The 26,143-nt window shown below is 43.5% G+C and overlaps 1 protein-coding gene across 2 annotated transcripts; it reads left to right on the top strand.

Moving 5' to 3' along the window:
* Positions 1 to 12,269: 12,269 nt before the first annotated feature.
* Positions 12,270 to 22,037, top strand: LOC132407157 (tubulin polymerization-promoting protein family member 3-like). Of its 2 annotated transcripts, XM_059993453.1 has the most exons (4): positions 12,270 to 12,290; positions 13,028 to 13,179; positions 16,348 to 16,501; positions 21,849 to 22,037. In XM_059993453.1, the coding sequence occupies exons 1-4, from the start codon at positions 12,270 to 12,272 to the stop codon at positions 22,035 to 22,037; spliced, it is 516 nt and encodes a 171-aa protein (XP_059849436.1). The 2 variants fall into 2 exon arrangements, with proteins under 2 accessions (XP_059849436.1, XP_059849435.1); XM_059993452.1 differs by lacking the exon at positions 12,270 to 12,290 and having other exon boundaries at positions 12,989 to 13,179.
* Positions 22,038 to 26,143: the final 4,106 nt, after the last annotated feature.

Below are 26,143 nucleotides of genomic sequence, written 5' to 3'. Positions count from 1 at the left end.
CTCCCACAATGGCCACTCCCACACTGGCCCACTCCCACAATGGCCCACTCTAACACTGGCCACTCCCACAATGGCCACTCCCACACTGGCCCACTCACACAATGGCCACTCCCACACTGGCCCACTCCCACACTGGCCCACTCCCACACTGGTCCACTCTCACACTGGTCCACTCCCACAATGGCCACTCCCACACTGGCCCACTCCAACACTGGCCACTCCCACAATGGCCACTAAAACACTGGCCACTCCCACACTGGCCCACTCCTACAATGGCCACTCCCACACTGGCCACTCCCACAATGGCCACTAAAACACTGGCCACTCCCACACTGGCCCACTCCCACAGTGGCCACTCCCACACTGGCCCACTCCAACACTGGCCACTCCCACAATGGCCACTCCCACACTGGCCCACTCCCACAATGGCCACTCCCACAATGGCCACTCCCACAATGGCCACTCCCACACTGGCCCACTCCCACAATGGCCCACTCCAACACTGGCCACTCCCACACTGGCCCACTCCCACAATGGCCACTCCAACACTGGCCCACTCCAACACTGGCCACTCCCACACTGGCCCACTCCCACAATGGCCCACTCTAACACTGGCCACTCCCACAATGGCCCACTCTAACACTGGCCACTCCCACAGTGGCCACTACAACACTGGCCCACTCCCACAGTGGCCACTCCCACACTGGCCCACTCCAACACTGGCCCACTCCCACAATGGCCACTAAAACACTGGCCACACCCACAATGGCCACTCCCACACTGGCCCACTCCCACAATGGCCACGCCCACACTGGCCCACTCCCACAATGGCCCACTCTAACACTGGCCACTCCCACAATGGCCACTCCCACACTGGCCCACTCCCACAGTGGCCACTCCCACACTGGCCCACTCCAACACTGGCCCACTCCCACAGTGGCCACTCCCACACTGGCCCACTCCAACACTGGCCCACTCCCACAGTGGCCACTCCCACACTGGCCCACTCCAACACTGGCCCACTCCCACAGTGGCCACTCCCACACTGGCCCACTCCAACACTGGCCCACTCCCACAATGGCCCACTCTAACACTGGCCACTCCCACACTGGCCCACTCCAACACTGGCCCACTCCCACACTGGCCCACTCCAACACTGGCCCACTCCTACAATGGCCCACTCCCACACTGGCCCACTCCAACACTGGCCCACTCCCACACTGGCCCACTCCAACACTGGCCCACTCCCACACTGGCCCCCTCCAACACTGGCCCACTCCCACAATGGCCCACTCCAACACTGGCCCACTCCCACACTGGCCCACTCCAACACTGGCCCACTCCCACACTGGCCCCCTCCAACACTGGCCCACTCCCACACTGGCCCACTCCCACACTGGCCCACTCCAACACTGGCCCACTCCCACACTGGCTCACTCCAACACTGGCCCACTCCCACAATGGCCCACTCCCACAATGGCCCACTCCAACACTGGCCACTCCCACAGTTAAACCTAACTTCTTTCTGTTGGCCCTGGTCAAGTGACTAAGTGTGACCAAGTGAGATCTCTAGTTCTGACAGGCCCCGCTCACTTTTTTAGTCTGGCATTTAAACTCCACGCGTAACTGTTCCACAACCCCAAGCTCCAAAGCATTAACAGAATTTTTGTGTTAACACAATCATGTGTCTGCAGCTACATAAGAATGAGAAAATAAGCACAAAGGTATTAATTACAATTTATCTGGTAAAGTACATAATGGAAATGCATTTCATATCTCCATTATAAAAAAGAATATACTTATAGTTTTAAACATAACTTGGAAATAATTACTTTAATATTTTACTTAGATTACTGATGTTTACTTTTAGCTACTTATCTAACTGTAAGGTGAAGGCTCCAAGTTCAGAAGCAGTTTTGCTTTGATAGGCTGGTATTGCTGGAGCTCTTTGTAGCATTCCAGCCAATGGCCTATGTGGCAACATACTGCAAGCTGGAGCTGCTAAATTTTATAGTATAGAAACTTCATGAATCTCAGTGTCAAATCCTTGAGTGCACGATTTCAAACCTTTGTTTCTTATTTAATATTTGTCGATGCCAACAAAGTCCCTGCAAATACTGAATGATAGCTTCAAAATTCTCAATACATCAGCACCAAGGAAATAAATCAAAGTTTCAAACTGGAAACAGTGTGTTTAAATTTATCCAGCCTCTATCATTATTTGGCCTGTGTTGGAGCTAAAGGCTTTAATGTCCTCACTTTACTTCTTGCACCCTTTTTAGATTAACACCACATAAGGGTACAGCACAGGATACCAAAGCAGACATTTCATGCTCTAACCACTGTGTAATGAATAATCACCCGAAATCACCGGGAGGGGAACCTCATAAGTATGCCTCTGTAAATGACTGGGACTTAGTGAGATACCATAACCTGACATCACCCAGCTCATAAGATTATTGGCAGATGAATGAGTTATGCTATTTTAATGAGATTTTTGATAGTGATTGTTTTTATGCAAAATTAAATCTTTACTGATAACAATATAGGAGCATAGTAGGATCAATTGATATGAGGGGTGATTGATAAATTCATGGCTAAGGTAGAAGGAGTCACTTTTAGAATACCTAGTGCATTTATTTTTAACATAGTTCCTTCCTACATTTATACACTTAGTCCAGCGGTCGTGGAGCATTCGGATCTTTTACCTCCAGAAAGTGTCCACAACAGGGGTGATTGATAAGTTTGTGGCCTAAGGTAGAAGGCGATCAGTTATACAGCTCTTGTTACATGCACATGCAGGTCAACTGTTTCAGTGATCATGCAGAAAGGTTGGTTAATAACTCATCAGGATTGATTGATAAGTTCGTGGCCTTAGAAGGAGATGAGTTATTAACTTCAAACTTTCTGCATTATCACTCAGTGTTGAACTGCATGTGCATATAATGAGAGCTGTATAACACATCTCCTTCTACCTTGGGCCATGAATTTATCAATCACCCCTGCTGTGGACACTTTCTGGAGGTCCAAGATCCGTATGCTCCACGACCGCTGAACTAAGTGTGTAAATGTAGGAGGGGATTATGTTGAAAAATAAATGTGCTAGATTTTCTAAAATTGATTCATTCGACCATAGCCACGAACTTGTCAATCACCCCTCGTACGTTTAGCATTGAAACCTTGTACAAGTACTTTCCACCCTCCTTGGCACACTTTAAATTTGGAAATAGACTGCTCTGTTGCACGTCCTTAAAGCTTCGTGTAAAGAGTAAAACTACAGAATACATTGAACGGAGAACAGTACAGCACAGGATCAGGCTGTGATGTTATGCCAAACTAATTAAATTAGTAATCTAAATGACTAACTAAACTAATCCTCTCTGTGCACACAATGTCTGTCTCCTTCCATTTTCCCACATTCATGTGTCCTTCTAAACATCTCTGAAAAGTCTCGAGTATATCTGCCTCTACCATCACCACGTATCCGATTCCATAACATCACATGGACAGAAAGCTAAAACAGCATGCAGTATAATGAACTGCATGGGTGCTTACGTAATATTATTCATCTAAAAAAAGTTTGAATTTAAAAAATGACACGCTCAAAAATTACTATGATGCTAATAAACCACAGTACTATTTACCAAGAGTTCTTCCCCTGTTTCTAACAACCTAGATTGATGATGATTGTTTTCTTTGTTGTTTACAAATGATTGGAAATGTTCACATGACAGAAGGATAAATTTACATTGTGGTGTCGTTATCCATCATGAACACTTCCTTGCAGGCAGCAGGCAGCTTACGGGAAACCCTTGGCAGTTCATTTGTGATTTCATCATGGCATCCAGAATGGGAAAATTTAACCCAGCGACTGTAGTGTCAGCCTAAAGCTAAATATATCTTGTTCTTGGAGAATTTTTCAAAGATAAGATACTTGAAGAATCAATAAAGTGTATGAGATTCTTTGGCATCTTTGATACTTATGGGTGAAGCACCCAAAGGAAATGAAAGTTCAGCTACGTCCAGGCTGTGACTCTGGTAAACACATGTTTCTCCATGGAAACTGCACATTCATCTAAACAATAAAACAGCTGTTTTTAATAAAGTTTAGCCTACAGCCGAGAATGGTTTCAAAGTACCCGTTGTTTGCAGACTGTCGTTGCTGTGCTATGATGTACAATAATAAACGTCAACATTGACTTTAACTGGCTAATGCTTCCTAGGACTATACAATTACACTAGCATGGTGAATAAAGTTTTCTTTGTTTCAAACAGTACAGAAACTGACTTAAGGAAGGACTTATTCAATACACAAGTCAAACAATATCTTTTCTTATCCATCCATTATAACCAGCTAATAAAAAAAACGTCAAAATGTACAATTTTTAACCTTGTAATTTTTTTGGTGGGAACAAGAAAAGTAATCAATTATTTCACAACATTAAACTCCTCAAGGATCTGATAAGATGTCTGCTGACCAGTCTGGAATGATGTTTGTTCTTCTCACACTAGAGTTCACAATATTTCAGATAAATGGCTAAGTGGAAAACAGAAAACTACCGTGAATAACGTTGGAGTGTGTTCACTTCTAAATGTTGCTTAATCACTTTACACAAGCTACTTTGATGGTGTACAAAGGAATTAATTGGCTTCCAGTTTGTGAATGACTGGATAGATGGTTAATAGACTCAGCAGTTCCTTCAGGAAAGTACCTTCCTCTCATCAGAACAATAACAATGGTGCAAATATCTATAAGTGTTCAGTAATTCATAAAACAAAAGAGAAGAATTAAGCAATTCAGCCCATCAAGTTTGCTCTGCCTTTCCATCACAGCTGATTTACTTTCCCTCTCAGCTTCATTCTCCTGCCTTCTCCCCATAAAATTTGACACCCCCGTTAATGAAGAACCCATTTACCTCCAATTTAAATGTATCCAATAACCTGGCCTCCACTCCCATTTGTGGCAATGAATTCCACAGATTCTTCACCCACTGGCTAAAGAAATTCTTCCACATCTCCTCAAAAGGGATGTCCTTCATTTCCAAGTCTGTGCCCTCTGGCCCTAGACTCCCCTACTATAGGAAACCTCCTCTCCACATTCACTCTATCTAGGCCTTTCAATAGCTGATAGGATTCAATGAGATCTAAACTCCAGTGAGCACAGGCCAAGAGCTATCAAACAGTTCTCATTCCTGAGATCATTCTCGTGAATCTACTCTGGATCCTCCCCAATGCCAGCAGATCCTTTCTTAAATCAGGGGCCCAAAACTGGTTATGATAATCCAAATGCTGTCTGCCCAATGCCTCATAAATCATTAGCATTATGTCTTTGCTTTAGGCTCTGAATACACATTCAACAGACCATTTACAAAAGGAATTGTGAAGGCTCCTTCCTCCTCTATATAAAGTCTGTGGTAAGGCAATAATTCTAGCCAAAGTATCCCTGAAATTACTCAGCAACATATGTGAAATTTGGAACAGAAATTTCCAATCACCGACTTTGTATTGTGCTACAGGTTTTCTATGTTTCTATGTTTTAACAGGTCAGAAATACCTTGTCTGTGTTTAAGAAACATTCAATAGCTTCTTCCTGGCTATTACAACATCATATTACAAAGGGAGAATGTAACTACAGCTGTGAAGATCCCTGCTGCACCCATTGACCCTGAGATCTCTGTCTCTGAGGCCAATGTTAGGCTGCCTTCAAAGAAGGTGAACCCTCATAAGGTGGAAGGCCCCGACCGTGTACCTGGTAAGGCTCTGAAAACCTGTGCCAACCAACTGGCAGGAGTATTCACGGACATTTTCCATCTCTCACAGCCACAGGCAGAAGTTCCCACTTGCTTCAAAAAGCCAACAATTATACCAGTGCCTCAGAAGAATAATGTGAGCTGCCTTAATGACCATCGCCCCATGGAACTCACTTCGACAGTGATGAAATGCTTTGAGAGGTTGGTCATGCCCAGACTGAACTCCTTCCTCAGCAAGGACCTGGACCCATTACAATTTGCCTATGGCCACAATAGGTCAGCGGCAGATTCAATTTCAATGGCTCTTCACATGTCTTTAGACCACCTGGACAACAGAAACACCTATGTCAGGATCGACTATAGTCCAGTATTTAATACCATCATTCCCACCATCCTGATTGAGAAGTTACAAAACTTGGGCCTCTGTACCTCCTCTGCAATTGGATCCTTAACTTCCTAACCAGAAGACAACAATCAGTATGGATTTGTGTAACATCTCCTCCTTGCTGATGATCAACACTGGCGCACCTCAGCGGTGTATGCTTAGTCCACTGCTCTACTCTCTATATACCCATGACTGTGTGGCTAGGCATAGCTCAAATGACACCTATAAATTTGCTAATGATACAACCATTGTTGGTAGAATCTCAGGTGGTGACGAGAGGATGTACAGGAATGAGATATGCCAACTAGTAGAGTGGTGTCACAGCAACAACCTTGCACTCAATGTCAGTAAGACAAAAGAGCTGACTGTGGACTTCAGGAAGGGTAAGACGAAGGAACACGTACCAATGCTCATAGAGGGATCAGAAGTGGAGAGAGTGAGCAGTTTCAGTTTCCTAGGTATCAAGATCTCTGAGGATCTAACCTGGTCCCAACATATCAATGCAATTATAAAGAAGGCAAGGCAGTGGCTATACTTTATTAAGAGTTTGAAGAGATTTGGTGTGTCAGCAAATACACTCAAAAACTTCTATAGTTGTACCATGGAGAGCATTCTGACAGGCTGCATCACTGTCTGGTATGGGGGGGGGGGGGTGGAGAAGAGGGACTACTGCACAGGACTGAAAGAAGCTGCAGAGGGTTGTAAATTTAGTCGGCTCCATCTTGGGTACTAGCCTACAAAGTACCCAGGACACCTTCAAGTAGAAATGTCTCAGGAAGGCAGCATCCATTATTAAGAACCTCCAGTGCCCAGGGCATGCACTTTTCTCCCTGTTACTATCCGGTAGGTGATACAGAAGCCTGAAGGCACACACTCAGCGATTCAAGAACAGCTTCTTTCCCTCTGTCCTCCAATTCCTAAATGGACATTGAACCCATGAACACTACCTCATTTTTCAATATACATTATTTCCATTTTTGCAAGATTTTTTAATTTCCAATATGCATATACAGTAATCTATTTATTTATTTACTTCAATTTTATGTATTGCATTAAACTGCTGCTGCTAAGTTAACAAATTCCACGACATTTGCCAGAATCTGAAGACAAAGAAAGTTACAAAAATTACGGATATGATCTGCAGAAAGCCATCTCACAGGTGAAGTGGAAATTCACGACCAAAATTGAACCAATGAGAGATGCTCGACAGCTGTGGCAGGCCTTGAATGTTATCAATTCTTAAAGCAAGTGGCATAGGGGAACAGTAGGGCTTCGCTTCCAGATGAGTTCAAAGCTGGAAGGTGATAAGTGAAGCCAGGTAGGTGGGAGAGGTCAAAGGCTAGAGAAGAAGGAATCTGATTGGAGAATAGAGAGGACCATTGGAGAAAGGGAAGGAGGAGGGGACCCAGGGCAAAGTAATAGGCAAGTGAGAAGAGGGAAAAGGTCAGAGAGGGGAATGGGAAGGCATATTTATTTATCTGAAGGAGAAATCGATGTTTTGCCATCAGGCTGGAGGCTACCCAGATGGAGTATGATGTGTTGCTCCTCCACCGTGAGTGTGGCCACACCTTGGCACAAGAGGAGGCTATGGATGTTGGATTTCCAGCATCTGCAGACTACCTTGTGTTTATGATTCACATATTTGTCTCCACTTTTTTAATTAACTATTCTCAACACAAGTGAAAATGCATTGTGAAGAACACACTTGGTCAATGAAGGCATAAGACTAGGTCTTCTCTCTGGATGTGGAAGAAGATGGTGCTTAAAAACAACATGACCAAAGGCAACTCCCTTCAGACAGTTTGCAAAACTACTTTGACATCTTCTTTCAAATATGATTCTGCCACTAAGCTGCATGCAATTGGAACCTGCGATTTACATTTTGATGGTGTGTTTTCTGGCCAATTGAGCAATCTGGCGATTTGCTGTCTCCGAGGGAGTTTGGTGAGGTTTTGAGCAACGTGAACGGTCTGGAGACCAAGAAGCCTAGAGATGAGGTGGCAACCCATGATCAACTCCATTTCTTGCCAATTAAAGTGTTGAGCAAGATTGAGCAAGTGGGTGTTCAGTGGCATCTGCCTGTGTTTGACAGGTCTCCCTCCCTCGCTCTCACTCACAGCTCCCGGTCTCAGGCAAGGTTTAACTGACATGGTTTGTGGTTTGTACTCTGCAGTTCGTTATATGTGTTTCTGATTACTCCTTTTTTATTGCCATTTTGTGCTATTTTGATCTGGGTGGAGTGGTTCTGTGGCCTGCAGTCAACAAACAACACAGCATGAAATTAAACTGAACATCCCTACTGACCCATCCTGACGAAGGGTCTCGGTCCATAACGTCAACAGTGCTTCTTCCTATAGATGCTGCCTGGCCTGCTGTGTTCCACCAGCATCCCTAGACTGTTTCAATGACTCTGAGATTTGATGGTTTTTATTCTGAGTTTCTCGCTCGATTTTTACTGCTTGCACATGTTAGGGAAATTAATTTGCTAAGGAAATTTGATTAAAGTTGATCACAAGTAAATTAGACATGGTCTATGTAGTAAAGAGAGCTTTATTCACGATATCGTGGGGAGTGGGACCTCTAACAGTGGGTTTGAACACAAAATAATACAGAGAGCACAGCTCCTGTTATGTACGTACAAATGGATTGCCAAAGCAAAGGCTGTTTGATTAACCTTGTGAATTAGATATGCTAGTTCTCTTGTGATAAACTATACCCATAACAACAGCCAAAAGTTAAACATTCAGTCCTGTGTACAACTTTGTATTAACAAACAGCTTGTTTCATATCCCAGAGTCTAATTCTTACAAGATAGGCAACTGCAAGTATTTATTCTAAGAATCATCTCTGCTGAAAACTCGGCCAAATCTGTAACAAAGTAAACTGCAAATGGGTTTCCAGACTCAAAAAGCCAATATTACCCCTTCGTCCATCACAATATCTTCCTTCACAGCACGATTTGTTCATTTCTCTTGCGTATCAGGTGGTTGATGACTACGCGAGATGCTGCCAGTAAAAATTGCTGCCAAATGTAATGTAAGATGACTGTGATCATCAACCAAAAGAAAAAAAACTACAACTGATGAGCATTAATGTAAAAACAAAACCTGTCAGCTGGAACACTCGGAAACTTCTACGAAAGCATTGTGACAGACTGCCACACCGTCTGGTGTCAGGGTGGGCTATTACACAGGACTGAAAGAGGCTACAGGAAGTTGTAAAATCAGTCAGTTCCATGTTGGGTACTAGCCTCTGTAGTATCCAGAACATCTTCAAGGAGCGTTTGCCGCAGAAAAGCGGTGACTCCACCATGTAGGACATGGACCTCCACCATGTAGGGCATGCCCTCGTCTCATTGTTACTGTCAGGTAGGAGGTACAGAAGCCTGAAGGCACACACTCAGCGATTCAGGAACAGCTTCTTCCCCTACACCATCAGATCTCTAAATGGACATTGAACCCATGAACACCAGCTCACTTATTTAAAATGTATATTATTTCTGTTTTGCAGTATTTTTAATCTAAATATTTAATATACGATATACACTTACTGTAATTGATTTCCTTTTTTGTTCTTTCTATATTATCGTGTATGGAATTGAACTGCTGCCGCTAAGTGAACAAATTTCACAACATATGCTGATGATAATAAACCTGATTCTGATTCTGATCAATGCACACAAAGTGCTGGAGGAACTCAGCAGGCCAGGCAACACCTGTACAGTCAACGTTTCAGGCCGAGTCCCTTCGGCAGGACTGGAGAGAAAAAGAGATGATTCTTTAGCTAAGCTCAGTTTTTGGAATTTTTTCAATGTGAGCATGGGCAGAGGAGCGGAGTGGCTTGTAGTACTGCTGCTTCACCGTTCCGGTATCTACAATCAGTCCTGACCTCCGCTCTGGTCGCGGGCGGAGGAGCGGAGTGACTGGTAATACTGCTGCTTCACCGTTCCGGTGATCTACAATCAGTCCTGACCTCCGCTCTGGTCATGGGTGGAGGAGCGGAGTGGCTGGTAGTACTGCTGCTTCACCGTTCCGGTGATCTACAATCAGTCCTGACCTCCACTCTGGTCAGTTGTCTGCATCATCTCCCATGTTTTCTCCCATGCCCTAAAGACGGCTCGTTGGGAGGTTAGCTGGCCCCGTAAATCACACCTAGTGCGTGACTACAATGTTGAAATCTGTGGGGAACGGATGGGTAAGTGGGGAGGATAGGTTAGAGGGGTAAAGGGTTTGCTATAGAAAGTCAGGAGGGTGAATGCTCTCTGTGCCATTGTAAACCATGAAAGTAAAAAAATTATCCTTTTGATTCCTTTCTGGCAATTCGACTAAAATGTTGCAGGCTGTCATAGCTATTATAGTGACCAATTGCGAAGAAAAAGCATTTCAAGATGTGCATTGTATACATTTCTCTGACATTAAACTTGACCTTTGAAACTTTGAATTTCAATACAAGCTGACTGAAAAATGATTACACTATTGATAGATTAATCAAGCGTGAAGTAATTTTTCCTCAATGTAATTGATTTACTCCATTTCAGTGCTTCTTCTGTATGCAGGGATCAAGTTCTGAATAATCTTGAGTGTATGTATCTGGAGAATATAAAATTATGAGGCATAGATAGGGTAGATATTCCCATCGACAGAGTATCAAAACAAAGAAGGCGTAGGTTTAAGGTGAGAGGAAGGCATGTTAAAGGAGATCTGAGGAGGAAGTTTTTTTATATATACAGTTAATGATTGATATCAGGAACACACTGTCACGGAAAGCAGTGTATCTGGATGCAGTAATCCTGTTTCAGAGGTACTTAGACACGGCAGGTCACAGAGGCACCTGGACCTGCAGTACAGCAAATGAGGATTAGTGCAGATGGGAAAAAATGGTCATCTGACACATGGTTTACTGAATTGAATTGACTTTATTAATTACATCTTTCAAATACACGAGGAGTGAAAAAAAAAGATAGTCAATATAACATAGAAGTACAATTGTATCAGCATGAATTAATCAGTCTGATGGCCTGGTAGAAGAAGCTGTCCCAGAGCCTGTTGGTCCTGGCTTTTATGCTGTGGAACCGCTTCCCGGATGGTAGCAGCTGGAATAGATTGTAGTTGGGGTGACTTGGTCCCAGTGATCCTTCGGGCCATTTTTACACATCTGTCTTTGTAAATGTCCTGAATAGTGGGACGTTCACATCTACAGATGTGCTGGGCTGTCCGCACCACTCTCTGCAGAGTCCTGTGATTGAGGGAAGTACAGTTCCCAGACCAGGCAGTGATGCAGCCAGTCAGGATACTCTCAATTGTGACCCTGTAGAAATTTCATAGGATTTGGGGGTCCATAACAAAGTTTTTCAACCGTCTGAGATGAAAGAGGTGTGTGGTGCCTTTTTCAAAACAAAGCCTGTATGTACAGACCACATGAGATCTTCAGTGATGTTTATGCCGAGGAATGTAAAGCTGTTCACCCTCTCAACCCCAGATCCATTGATGTCAGTAGGGGTTAGCCTGTCTCCATTCCTCCTGTAGTCCACAACCAGCTCCTTTGTTTTTGTGACATTGATGGAGAGGTTGTTTTCTTGACACCACTGTGTCAGGGTGATGACCTCTGTAGGCTGCCTCACGATGATTTGAGATTTGGCCAATCAGTGTAGTGTCTTCAGCAAATTTAACTAGCAGATTGGAGCTGTGGGTGGCGACACAGTCATGGGTATACAGAGATGACTATGACAATGGAGTTGATTTTGTTATTATGTAGAGGGGTTTGGAGCTCATTAGCTTCCTAGCTTACATTCTGCACTATCTACTAAGTAACAGGGTACACCTTTTTTACAAAAACCAAATAAGTGCATAAGCCCTCAATTTGATTTACAATAACCTCTCTGGGCAGTGAAGTAAGGAGATTGAACATTGTAGTGATTACTAACAATACTGGGCTCATTGAAGGTTAATGAGTGACCTTTGACTTTATCACCATTATCATTATTAAATATTATACAACATGGAAAATTATTTGGCGAAAATCAAATCATAGTATTTAGAAAAATATCCTTCCACCAATTAGATCTCAGGATTCAGATGATGACAATTGGCATTGTTGACTTATTGCACAGCTTTGATGTCAGATTTGGTGTTGCCATGGCTGCAGAAGCATGTAAAGTCAATGCTGTCCTTAAAAATTCAAACAAGAGGAAGGATCCTTCTGTAGACGCTTTAGGATATTAGGTGAGCTATTTCAGAGGTATAAAATAAAGTTCAAGTTTATCAGTTTTAAAATTAAAGAATTAAGTTATACTGTAGTTTTTCTTTGGCTTGGCTGAGTCTGAGAATTCTTCAAACACTGCTGAATAGCAAAGGAATGCAGGGAAGCTCCTCACTCATGTACTTGCTCATTCTAACAGGTCTGAGCAGTTAACACAGAACACGAAATACTGAACACGACAGTACAGAAACAGGCCATTTGCCCACAATATCTGTGCCAACCACGACGCTAATTTAAACAGTGCATCCATCTGTATATGACCCATAACCCTCCCATTAACATACATCTATTCAGTAGTTTGAAATGCCATTCTAATGTCACATCTTACCCTTCAAGGAATACCTGATCATGTGTCTGTTAAATGCCTTTTAAACTTTGCTGACGTTTAATCAGCTATTTTGGCTGAGGGGATAGTATTTCCCATTTATCAAGCACTCCCTACTCAGTAAAGCAATTTCAGTGTAAAGATCGGAAATATTTCTCATATCTTCAGTTGTAGAATGCAATTTCTTTTCCAATAGTTTTAGATAATTTCCTTTCAAATCCCTCTTTTTATTTTATACAGGATAACTGAATAAATCACAAAAACTGAAGAATGGCGGGAACATCAACAAATATGCAAGCTCTGCATGAGTCTTTCAAAAAATTTGCAATGCATGGGGATACTAAGTCAACTGGGAATGAAATGAATGGGAAAAACTGGTCCAAACTGTGCAAAGACTGCAATGTAATCGATGGTAAAACAGTCACCTCAACTGATGTGGATATTCTATTTTCGAAAGTAAAGTAGGTAGCAGCCACTTCCAGAATCAGAATCAGGTTTATTATCACCGGCATGTGACGTGAAATTTATTAACTTAGTACCAGCTGTTCAATACAATAAATAATCTAGCAGAGAGAGAAAAATAATAATGATAAATAAACAAGTATATCAATTATGTATATTGAATAGATTTTTTAAAAACATTCAAAACCAGAAATACTGTATATTAAAATGTGAGGTAGTGTTCACAGGTTCAATGTCCATTTAGGAATCGGATGGCAGAGGGGAAGAAGCTGTTCCTGAATCACTGAGTGTGTGCCTTTAGGCTTCTGTACCTCCCACCTGATGGTAACAGTGAGAAAAGGGCATGCCCTGGGTGAAGCTCAATAAAACTGCTTGTACTCATTTTATTGCATAAATTTGCTTAAATTTTCTCACAATAGAAAGTACAACAAGCCAGTTTGACAATGCAAACCTTGGATCTTGCAATGTGATGATTCATCTTCTGTTTTCCTGACACTCGCTCAGTGTACTGTTATAGTGACATGATCTGTACGGATGGTACAAAATTTTCACTGTACCTACCGAGGTACATGTGACAGTAACAAATACTAATTAAATGTTATTACATAATTCTCTATCATCCAGTTTATCCTCGAGGATAGCACTTACAATTCCATCCCCACAGATTGGACTAAATGTTGTAGTCACAGTAGTTTGCCACTCCCAGGGGCCCTGAGACAATCATAAAGTCAGAACAATTGAAGGACACCCAACAGAAAGGAACAAATGAGGAAAGTAAATAATAAAATTACTTCACTTCTCAAAGTTTACCCATCCATCATTTTAATCCACCCCCACCCCAGCAAAGCAATCAACTGAACATCAAGATCAATGACGACAGTGTAGAGTTGAGAGAGCAAACTGTCAGTCGCCTTGTCTTGGATGGTGCCAACCTCCTTGCTTCACTGATCATCTGATTGTGCCTTGTGGACTACAGGAAAGCTTTAGGGATTTGGACGTTCGGTCACATAAAATATTCAGTGTTAGAACTATAGGGACAGTGAGCAAAGATGCAGACTATGAAATATCAGAAAAACTCCCTTTAATGTACGCTGTAGTGTGTTTACTTGTCAGCATATACACCTGTACTATGTAACATCATTTATTTTAGTACTGTGTCTGGGGAGTAAGGATAGGCTACAGGGATAAATCCAGCCAGGTTTCAAAGGGATATGCAGGAACCAAAGGACCTGAGTGTAACATGGCTGCCGATTCTTGAGAGCGGTAAATGTCCGTGATTCAGAATTCTTCGAGCAATACAAAGCAACGTTGAACTGTACAAAACACCAGTTAGGTCACAACTATGATCATGCATCTAGTTCTGATAACCACACATATGGAGATTCTGGAGAAAATACAGAGGAGATTTACTGGAATGGTTCTAGGGATGAGGGACTTTTGGCCTCAAGATTTTACTGAAGGAATTGGTGGTGCTGCCCTCAGTGGAGAGGACATTTGTTAAAGGTGTACAAGGTTTAATCTGGTTTAGATAAGGTAAATATGGGGAAGCTATTTCCATTAGCAGATGGTTCAATATTTAAGGCATTGGCAAAAAATTACCAGGGCAGCTTGAGGAAAATTTTGATGTGCCAGGGTATCTCTGCAGGAGAGTGTCCTCAACCCAACCATCTTCAACAGCTTCCTTGAAGACATTCCTTATAAAGTCTGGAGGTCCATTTGACCTCACGATGTTCGGTTCCATTCACAACTCCTCAGCATACAAAATAATCCTTGTCTGTACACAACAAGATCTAGATAACCTTCAGGCACAGGTAGCAGGTGACATTTATGCTACTGAAGCACCTGGCAATGAATATCTCCCATATACAGAGCCTAATCATCTACCTTTGACATCGAAAGGCATTATCTTCAGCAACCCATTTGCCATCAATATGCTGGAGGTCGTCATCAATTAGAGACTCAATTTGATCAGCCACATGAATACTAGAACTGTGCAAACAGGCTAAAAAGTTAATAAACACAGGAGATTCTGCAGTTGCTAGAAAGCCAGAGCAACACACACCACAACATGCTGGAGCAACTCAGCCGTTCAGGCACATCAGTGGAGAGGAATAAAGCATCTGTGTTTTGAGCTGAGACACTTCAAGAGGTCCCTTCATCAGAAGCCAACAATCAAAACACATTCTGATACACCAAGGTCCTTCCATCATCTACCAGAAAGTAGCAAGGTTTATGCAAATCCAACAACACTCAAGACTTTCAACAACATTCAGCACTAAGCAGCTCACTGGATTAGTTCTGTATCAGCACCTTAAATATTTATTCCCTCTGCCACAGGATCAGTGGTGTAGTGGCATCAGCACCAGACTTTGAGGTGAATGGTCCAAGGTTCAAATCCAGCCGGTTCCATCCATGCTGGGTTGAGCGTCAAGCTAGCGACTCGATCTCATATAAATAGACAAATAGACAAGAAAACAGCAAGGTTGTCACCCAATGCGCCACAAGGCGCATAGAGGAATAACAATAGTCTCATAGAGGATACAGTCTGTCCAGAGAAGATTAGATCAGTCGTTACTGAAAGTTCCATGAAAGTACAGTCATTACTGCTCTAATTTATTCTGACTGCACCTCTCAGACAGGCTGCCTCTGTCTCCATGAAAGACAAGAGCATTGGTCACATGGGAACATCTCAAACTCCAGGTTCCCTGGCAAATTGCACAGCAACATGCTTTGGAAACATATTGACCTTTCTTTTGTGCAGCTGGATCTTGGCTCTCCCTATCCAACAGCACAGCTGGAATATCATCGCCAGAAGAACTGCAACATTTCAACAAGGTAACTTCTGAATGGCCAACAGGGATTTACAATAAATATTGGCCTTGCTGCTTTGTCCAGTTGCTGAACAATAATTCTATTGTAGATGTTAGAAAAATGAGTCTAGAACTACTGGTTACATTCAATATATCAGGTTGCATCAAATGAAAGAGAAACAGATTTAACGTTATAGATTCTTGAGCAATAATCATATTTCAGTTTTTTTCTCCATAAACACTGTTTGACCTGCTCAGTAGTTTCAATATCTCCTGCTTTGTATTTACAATTTTTAATGCCAGTCCAATCTGGAAACAATTAGAGAAAGTTAATCTACAATTATGTTTTAATTCCAGGGCCAAATCAGCTCGGGTGATCAACTTTGAAGAGTTTAAAGCAGCTCTGAGAGAACTCGCTCCAAAGAAGTTCAAAGGACAAAGTCAAGAAGATGCACTTCAGTCAATTTATGGTTTAATAGCTGGAAAAGACCCAGCTAACCTTGGAATAACAGTAAGTGTGTTGACCCCATCTAATTACAAACTTAGATCTGAAGTTGAATCATTTGGTTTCAAATGTATCCATAAGATTCCATTAATTTCCCTCGAGTTTCTGGCTTTTATATTGAGATACTGAACCCTTAAAATTCCGAAATCATTCTCTTCTTCTGACTGGAACCAATATGAGTGAAGCAAACTTTGGTTCATTTCTGTTAGAAATTGTCAGCCATGTCATAGACTTCCTGAGCATATTATCTACAGTACTTATACTCAGAACACAGAGATAGTACAGATCACATCACACACATTCGTACATCTGTATGTGCTCACAGAAACATATTTCTGTTACAGATATGTTTGCATATGGTGTCAGTTCAAAGCAACCATGTGTGTTTGCAGCAAAATACTGGGCAGATCAGTTCCGCGATCTTAATTTCTAATGGATGAAATGTTCAACTGGAGAGCACTCTCTAGCAGAGAGCTTGAAATGAGACTTGGAACTTATTTTTTATGAAATGCTTAAATCAATCCCTCTGTCAAGAGACATCTGGGGCCATTATTTTCCATTCAAGTCAAACCATCAAACTTGCTGCTATGGCAGGCTTTTCATGATGGGCAGATGAAGTCCCTCCAAGTGGATTGGTAACTTAGCCGGTTTACACCCAGGACACACTACAGTCCAGCATGTTACAAAGTGGTTCAGAGCAGGAATAAAGGCCTTTCAGCCCATCAGGTCAGCTTCAATCATAAACTACCCAGTAATTCCAATCCTAATCAATCCTATTATCCCTGTGTTGCTTGGATACATTCACTCTCTCACGCATACTAGGGGCAATTAGTGATGGCCACTTAATCTTCTGATCCACTTTGGGATGTGGGAGGAAAGCAGAGCACCTGGAGTGTAGACAAATACCCCAATGCTAGGATTGAACTGGGGTCTCTAGCGTTGGAAGGCAGCAGCTCTACCCACTGCACCAGTGTACTCTGCTCTTTGAGTTGTAGGAAAGTTGCTACTGTGTTGAGCTTCTGTATGACTGATGTACTCTCCCACCCTCAATGGAGTCAAAGCATCTGAACAGTAATTACTCAAAATATGTTGTGTACTCCTTCTTGAAAAGTCTGCCCAGGACAATATGCGATTAAATGTTCCAAGACTTTTTTGAGTGTACTTGTTGCCATCCTTTGACTTCACTTTGAAGGAATTCTTAAAGCTCAAATCACTTGGGAGTATTTGCCAGCAACTGCAATTAGTCAAAAACACAAGAGACTCTGCAGATGCTGGAAATCAGGAGTAACACACAAAAATGTGGGAGGACTCAGCAGGTAAAGTATCGACATTTCAGGCTGAGATCTTCATCAGGACTCATGAACATGAACATGAACATGAACATGACTCATGAACATGAGTCTCAGTCCGAAATGTTAATTTATTATTCCCTTCTGTAGATACTGTCTGACCTGCTGAGTTCCTCCAACATTTCGGGTGCAAGTGGTCAAAGATTCAATGGTAACCGCAGGTGTTTCAGCCAACAGAACATAAGGTCTTGTGGGACAAGCACATGAACCTCAGGACAGGCATTCAATGAAGACATTTTAAATGAAATCACCCTGAATTCTTGAATTCTTGAGAACACAGTCCAAGATGACAGTGGGCTCTGCAACAACACATGGGTTGGGATCTAAGACCAGCACAGCCTCCAAGATCCAGATTCTGAATCTAATTTGTGTACAAGGACATTTCAGTTCAGTGCTTTTCTTCTCTGTTACATTTTCTGTCCATGGAAAGGTTAGGAATTATCTGTAAAATATCACTGTTGACAGCTGTAACACATAAGATGCCGGATGCATTGATTAGTCAGGCCAAGAATGTTGGTCATTTGCCATGGAAACCGGCCATCTACACCACTTTCACAATGCTGGTGGCTCTTCCCAAACCAAGTGATTTCATTGGCTGTGTGTACATGTGATGCACCATCAATAACTCTAGGAGACTGGAGGTGAACGATAGGCTTTTATTAGCAGCAAAATGGAGCACGGCATTTCGGAGACTGAGGGGGGAGCAGTGCCCCAATCACCTTTATACAGGGGTCTGTGGGAGGAGCAGGGGCGTGTCCAGACGGGTATACATGGTTTACCACAACGTGTTCGAGGTTTCAGCAGTGTTGAAGTGTGTGGGCCTGGGAGTGGAAATGTGCAGATCCACTTAAATGATATCCCGCTCGGGAACAACAATATTTCCCATTCCCAGCTTCCACATGACCATAGTGTGTAATATCCCACAAACAAGTGCTAGTTACTCTGGTAACTGCATGGTTCCACCAGGCTACAGTTCTGTGGTTTCACAAAGCAACACGTGTGGTAGGTGGCTGCTTGAAGATCGAGTCTGTCCATTGGAATACTTGCTCACGAGTACCTGTAATATATCTTCCAGAAAGCAGCTTAGAACTTTCCTTTCCACCTCCGTGAGTCCGTCCAAATTCATGTGCTGCTGAATTCATCCCGCCCCTGAATCCCCTGGACTGTGCTCTTGCCATTGCATGTTTTACCATGAAATGTTTCATTCAGGACAAACTATCTTTGGCACCAAGATGGTCAAAAGCATATTTCTGGAAGCAGCCAAGTAAACATGCAGTGTAGCGAAGCTTTGGGAAGATTCTCCAGGGTGCTGAACAGCAGATTCGCAGACTCATAAGTCAGGGAGAAAAAAAATACAACTGGAAAGTCAGATATTAGAAGAAAGAAAAGGCTAATGATTGGCATGAGCTTAGGGATTCTCTGCTTCTTTCAGCCACTTCCACCGACCACTCACTCAGTATCTTAGTCAGCTCACTACTTGGAGAATGAAATACAGGTATATTGGACAGAAAGAATCCCCCGCTACTTGCAGCATTATCCTTGCAGAGGATCAACATTAGAAACTATACATGTTTGATAGAGGAACACAAGTGTGTGACCCAGCAATCCCACCTAGCAGTGAACCACTGTCGGTCCCTGAACCTGCTGCAATTGTATGTTTTGATTTGAATACATGCTCAGTATTCTTCAGGACGCCATATGTAACGGGCAATGGTCCAACGCATGGCTTCAGTAGACAGTCCCCTGACAAAATGTAGGCCCATCAGTACATTTGCAAAGTAACAAATTGCAGTGCATTAACATTTCATGGTCTTTTACCAACTAGGGGTGCCGGTAGTTTATCCACAAATAGTACATCAGGCAAACTGAAGGTTGACTGATTTTATTGATTTCTTCCTCACCTGTTGACCAGCAACTGAGCCATGGTCCTTAAGCAACTTCCACCCAGGCAGTGTAAAGACTTGAAGAAGATGGGAATGTGTTCATCTGCGGGACAGGGAGACATGAAAAACAGAAATAATATATATTGGAAAAAGTGAGGTAGTGTTCGTGGATTCAATGTCCATTTAGGAATCGGATGGCAGAGGGGAAGAAGCTGTTCCTGAATTGCTGAGTGTGTGCCTTCAGGATTCTGTACCTCCTACCAGATGGTAACAGTGAGAAAAGGGCATGTCCTGGGTGCTGGGATCCTTAATAATAGACGCTGCCTTTCAGAGACACTGCTCCTTGAAAGTATCCTGGGTACTTTGTAGGATAGTACCCAAGATGGAGGTGACTAAATTTACAGTTCTCTGCAGTTTTTTTCAGTTCTGTCCAGTAGTCACTCCTCCCACCCCCCATACCAGACAGTGATGCAGCCTGTCAGAATGCTCTCCACAGTACATCTATAGAAGTTTTTGAGTGTATTTGTTGACACACCAAACCTCTTCAAACTCCTAATGAAGTATAGTCGCTGTCTTGCCTACTTTATAACTGCATCGATATGTTGGGACCAGGTTAGGTCCTCAGAGATCTTGAAACTGCTCACTCCCTCCACTTCTGATCACTCTATGAGGATTGGTATGTGTTCCTTCGTCTTACCCTTTCTGAAGTCCGCAATCAGCTCTTTTGTCTTACTGACATTGAGTGCAAGGTTGTTGCCGCGACACCTCTCCACTAGTTGGGGTGTCTCGCTCCTGTCCGCCCTCTCGTCACCATCTGAGATTCTACCAACAATGATTGTATCATCAGCAAATTTATAGATGCTACTTGAGTTATGCCTAGCCACACAGTCATGGGTATATAGAGAGCAGAGCAGTGGGCTAAGCACACACCCCTGAGGTGCACCAGTGTTGATTGTCAACGAGAAGGAGATATTATCACCAATCCATACAGATTGTGGTCTTCAAGTTGTGGTTAGCAAGTCAAGGACCAATTGCAGAGGGAGGTACCGAGGCCCAGGTTATGTAACTTCTCATTCAGGATTGTGGGAATGACTCTCTTTAATACTGAGCAATAGTCGATGAACAGCATCCTGACATAGGTGTCTGTGTTGTCCAGGTGGTCTAAGACTGTGTGAAGAGCCATTGAGATTGAATCTGCCACTGACCTATTGTTGCCATAGGCAAATTGGAATGGGTCCAGGTCCTTGCTGAGGCAGGAGTTCAGTCTAGTCATCACTGTCAATGTGAGTGCTACCAGGCGATAGTCATTTAGGCAGCTCATATTCTTCTTCTTAGGCACTGGTATAATTGTTGTCTCTTTAAAGCAAGTGGGAACTTCCACCCATAGCAGTGAGGGGTTAAAAATGTCATGGATCATTTTAATTTATTCATTCAAAACCCTCAATTCGCTCATTGCCACATAATGTTGTTTCTTTCTTACAAATGCTGACTAGGCTTGGCACGGGAATAAAAACTTCCTGATATCACTCTGAGTTAGCTCCGGTCAATTTCGTTAAGTACAGTACCTCACTGTTTGACTCCTACCGTTTCATTTGCAGCATATTCCAAATATATTTTTTCCGTTTCACATGTTACACTTCCTGAAAGACTAGTGGATGGAATATTCCATTCAGTCTCTCAATCTCTCCTCACAATATTGATCCGGACACTGGACATTGAAGGCTCACCCTAGTACTGTCAATGGCAGGTGGGGTTTGAATACCTCCTTACTCATTGGCTGCATTCAAAGACCAGAATATTTGGCTGATTGGCCCAAACTTTCCCTTGTTCATAAGTTGCTTTAACTTTCCGAGGCTCTTGCATCATTTATTCCCATTTTAATAACCCTGGTGAAGCACAAGGTCCTAATACTTCCATTCTCTTCAAACCTTTCCTCAAATGTAATCACAATCTCCTGTGGAACTTGTATGAATGCAGCAGTTTGTAGTTTCTCTTACCTGTTTTGGACATAAAAATGTAATCTCACCCATTGGACCAGTGACCTCAATGCAAATTTATGGTGAAAATGACAGACATTTTTAAAGAAATATCTAACCTTTTCAATGTTGTTTCTCCTTCTAGGTTGCAACTAAAGCAGGTGCTGTTGAAAGATTGACAGACACCTCTAAGTACACGGGTTCCCACAAGGAACGCTTTGATGAAAGTGGAAAAGGCAAAGGGATCAGTGGCAGGGAGTACACAGCAGAAAATACAGGTTACGTTGCAAATTACCAGGGTGCGGGAACGTATGACCAGAAAGTGAAGAAGTAGAAGCAGTTTAGATGCTTCCACTAAAGAACAGAAGGGAACCTGTACTCTCTGTACCCCGTTCAGTTGCTTGTTCTCTAGCGTTTACATTAAAGAATTAAATTACATTTCTATTTTTACTTTTAAGTGCCTTCTTTATTGGTAGAAAGTGTGACTCACTGCTCCTGTCCTAAGACAGCTGTGCTCTGTTGCTCTGATTCTCTCCAAGGGATGAGATCTCTCAAGGATGCACTTTCACCCACAATGGCAACAATCCTGAATGCTAGCAAACATGGAGGTTGAGGGCAATAGAGAATGTCACCATGTAGTCAAAAAAGGGAGGGGAGCACCAGAGAGAGATGGAGAACAGGCAGGGTGATGGGCAGAGAAAGAGAAAAAAACAAACAACTAAATATGTCAGGGATGGGGTAAGAAGGGGAGGAGGGGCATTAACGGAAGTTGGTGCTCCCCTCCCCCTTTCTTTCTCCCGAGGCTTCCCATCCCATGATCCTTTCCCTTCTCCAACTCTGTATCACTTTCGCCAATCACTTTTCCAGCGCTTAGCTTCATCCCACCCCCTCCGGTCTTCTCCTATCATTTCGTAATTCCCCCTCCCCCCACTACTTTTAAATCTCTTACTATCTTTCCTTTCGGTTAGTGCTGACGAAGGGTCTCGGCCCAAGACGCCGACAGTGCTTCTCCTTATAGATGATGCCTGGCCTGCTGTGTTCCACCAGCATTTTGTGTGTGTTGTTTGAGCACAGCCCCCCTGCTTAGCCAACGGACTTCAGTGTGGTAGGGTAGGCCGTGTCCAATATTACTTTCGGACAAAAGAGTGTCAAATTGCTGATGGTTGAGTCCCTTGGCTCTAATAAAATTAACCGTTTTGGTTACTACATCCATGACATTGTCCACTTTCAGGCTCCTGCTACATAATGCCTCTTGGTGTATAATACAATGAAAATTCCAGAATTCCTGCTCTGGATTCTCTCTCTGAACTTTCTCTCTGAGTTTCACAACAACACCTGCCTTTTTCCTGGCCATGGACGGTGCGTCATCTGTTGCCACAGTGACAGAGTGACTCCAGTCAACCCCCAGTCTGTCCAAGGCCTCAGTTAAGCTAGAGAAAATGTCATTCGCCGTTGTGATGTTTGTCATGGGCACCATCTCCACAAACTCCTCGGTGACGGTCAAAGATGCATCAACACCACGAATAAATATTCCCAACTGAGCTCTCATCAATTGCAATAGAGAAGGCAATGAATGATTTCACTTTGTCTTTTAGTTGACTGTTCAAATCTCCTGCAAGGTCCCCGATTCTCTCTGCCACAGTATTTCTTGACAAGCTGATATTACCAAAAGCCTGTCTCTTCTCAGGGCGCACCAGCTCAGCCACCGTCAGCCTGCATGCTTTGATGAACTCCCCCCGAGTATGGCTTCGACACAGCAGCTATTTTGTTGGCAGTAATACAGCCGGCCTTGACAGCTCCATCATGAGTCTCTCGACTTTTGGTGAGCGCTGATTGCTGTTTTTCTAGAGCTGCTTCAACCTCGGGTACGCTTTGCATTCTGAGTCGTCCTGCGTACTTGTCATATTTTTCTCCGCGTGTCGTTTGATGGTGTACTCTTTTGCCACAGCCACTTGTTACGAGCATATCAGACACACAGGTTTGCCGTTGACCTCACAGAAGAAAAAACGATCTTTCCAATTATCGTTGAATATCCAACCTTCGATGTCAACTTTTCTTTTCTTGGAAAGCATTTTGAACCACAACAGCAAACAGTCACCTTGCTACAGGTATTACTTACCCGAGTACTCTGTGTTTATACTGTGTCTGACGACATAAGATCACCAGGCCCTAGAGATCTTCAGTGCAGGGTGGTCAGTGCTTATGCACAGTGGGTGGTTAACTGCCGCCTATTGTACGGCTGCTGTACAGATACCTAATAAATGATCGCGAATATACTTTTTTACCCCCAATTATCCCACAGGCTGGGTCGGACCACTTCGCGGGCCGGATGCGGCCCACAGGCCAGTAGTTTGACACCCCTGCTTTACATCATGTTCCCTTACCACTGCAGAGAAAAATTATGCACAGATTAACAGAGTCCTGTTTGGGATGTAAAATGTTTCAATCAGTATGTGTAAGAGAAAGAGTTTACCTTTATTACCAATCATCAACCACCAGTGTCCATTTTCAATCTGTAGAAGGGTGTTTTACTGACAGCAGCAGCACGATGGCAGAGATGGACTCTGTCTCTTGGAGGACACAATTACAAGATTGAATTCAAGATAGCGGCTAAGCATGGAAATTCTGCTGGATTGCCCCGTTTACAGAGACACACCTCTTGACGCATTCTCCCTGAAGCAAATTGAAAGTCTGCTTGTTGAGGCAGAGATGATACACAGGGAAACCAGAAAAGACCCCATGCTGTCTCAGGTCTACGTGGCCACCCAAAATGGCTGAAATGTGCAGCAGAAATCCCAGGTCCACATTTTTACCAGCACCGGGGTTGCCTTGTGTGGGGATTGAGAGTTATTGCACCATCCGAGCTGAGAGCTGAAGGAACTACGTGCCAGATTGATCGGCAAGAACAAATTAAAATAAGGCAAGAGCAAGTGGAGTGGCCATAGTTGGGGTGGATAGGGTTAGAGAGGGGTTTTTAGGCAACAGTTCTTCGAGGCTTCAACAACCAGAGGCTTGAGTGAGAGAAGGTGAAAAAGCTGTATGTAGATTTTTCTCCCCCACAGTCTACTTATTGATTCTCTTTCTTCCTGTTTGATCAGTTAGAACAGTAGGGATACAAGGCCGGATGGTCGAAAGCTCATCTTGTGGGATGTGGGAAGGCAGAGAGACCCAGTGTCTCTGACGACTTTACCTGCAGGAAGTACATCCAGCTGCAGCTTCTAACACTCTGTGTTAAGCAGTTGGAGCTGGAACTGGATGAACTCTGGATCATTCAGGAGGCTGAAGAGGTGATATATAGCACGTATAGAGAGGTAGTTATACCCAAGGTGCAGAACACAGGAAGATGGGTGACAATCGGGAAGGGGAAAGGGATTCAACAACCAGCGCAGGGTACTCCTGTGGCCATCTGCCTCAACCACAGGTATATCACTCTGGATACTGTTGATGGAGATACCTAACAGAGGAAAGTCCCAACCATCAGGTCCCTGGCTCTGTGACTCAGAAGGGAAGGAGGAGGAGGAGAGAGCGGTGAGCTGTAGGATAGGGAAATCATTAATTAGGGGAATAAAAAGGAGCTTCTGTGAATGAGAGCAAGATTCAGGACTTCTCGGATCAAACCCTCAGCATCCTTAAGTGGGAGGGTGAATGGCTAGATGTCAGGTAGAGGAAGGGTTGTGGAGACAGATAATGTTAAGACCTCAGACACAATCAGGAATCAAAATCTTGAGCATAGTGCAATTAATGTCCTGGGCTGTGTATATTTCAATGCAATGAGTATTGTAGGAAAGGCAGATAAGCTCAGGGCCGATTGGAGAACTCGACTAGTGAGGTGTTATGGATGAAACTGAGAAATAAGAAAGGTATGACCACGTTAATGTGTCTATATTACAGACAACCCAACCGTCCCAGGGATTTAGAGGAACAAATTTGTAGAGAGGTCACAGACTGTTGAAGGAAACATGAGATTGTTATAGTAGTGTCATGGTCCGGTCCGAAGTCTGCATTCCGGTTCACGGTCTGGTCCGCAGACTCCGTGTCCTCCAGCTGTCCCTTGTTTTGGTTGGACTTTAATCATAAGCACCTGATGCTCATCTTGTGGCTGGGAATATAAGTGGCCCTGGGATTCAGTGTGGTTGGGGGGGGTTGTCTTGTCAAGATTCCTGGGAGCAAATGGCTGGTGGAAGGCTAGAATGGCCACTTGCCATCTTTAGGTTGTGTTGGAGGACCGTTGCTTCTTGGAGCCTTGCTGTCAGTAGTTGGAGCTGTCATTGCGGTATGGATTTGGCTGTTCCCCGGGCCAGCTGGGTGGCCGTCAGCCTCTCTGAGCTAGGCAGGGATCCGGTTGTTTCTGTAGCCAGACAAGGTTGCTGGCCTTAACTGCGATGCGGAGCAACCTCGATGCAGGGTTGGAACTGTCTGCTGTTCTTCAGTGTTTGTCTC

The sequence above is a fragment of the Hypanus sabinus genome, chromosome 17 (assembly GCF_030144855.1).
Source record: "Hypanus sabinus isolate sHypSab1 chromosome 17, sHypSab1.hap1, whole genome shotgun sequence".
Lineage (NCBI taxonomy): Eukaryota > Metazoa > Chordata > Chondrichthyes > Myliobatiformes > Dasyatidae > Hypanus > Hypanus sabinus.
The sequence above is the reverse complement of the archived record's forward strand: the minus strand, read 5'-3'. Positions and strand labels throughout refer to the sequence as shown.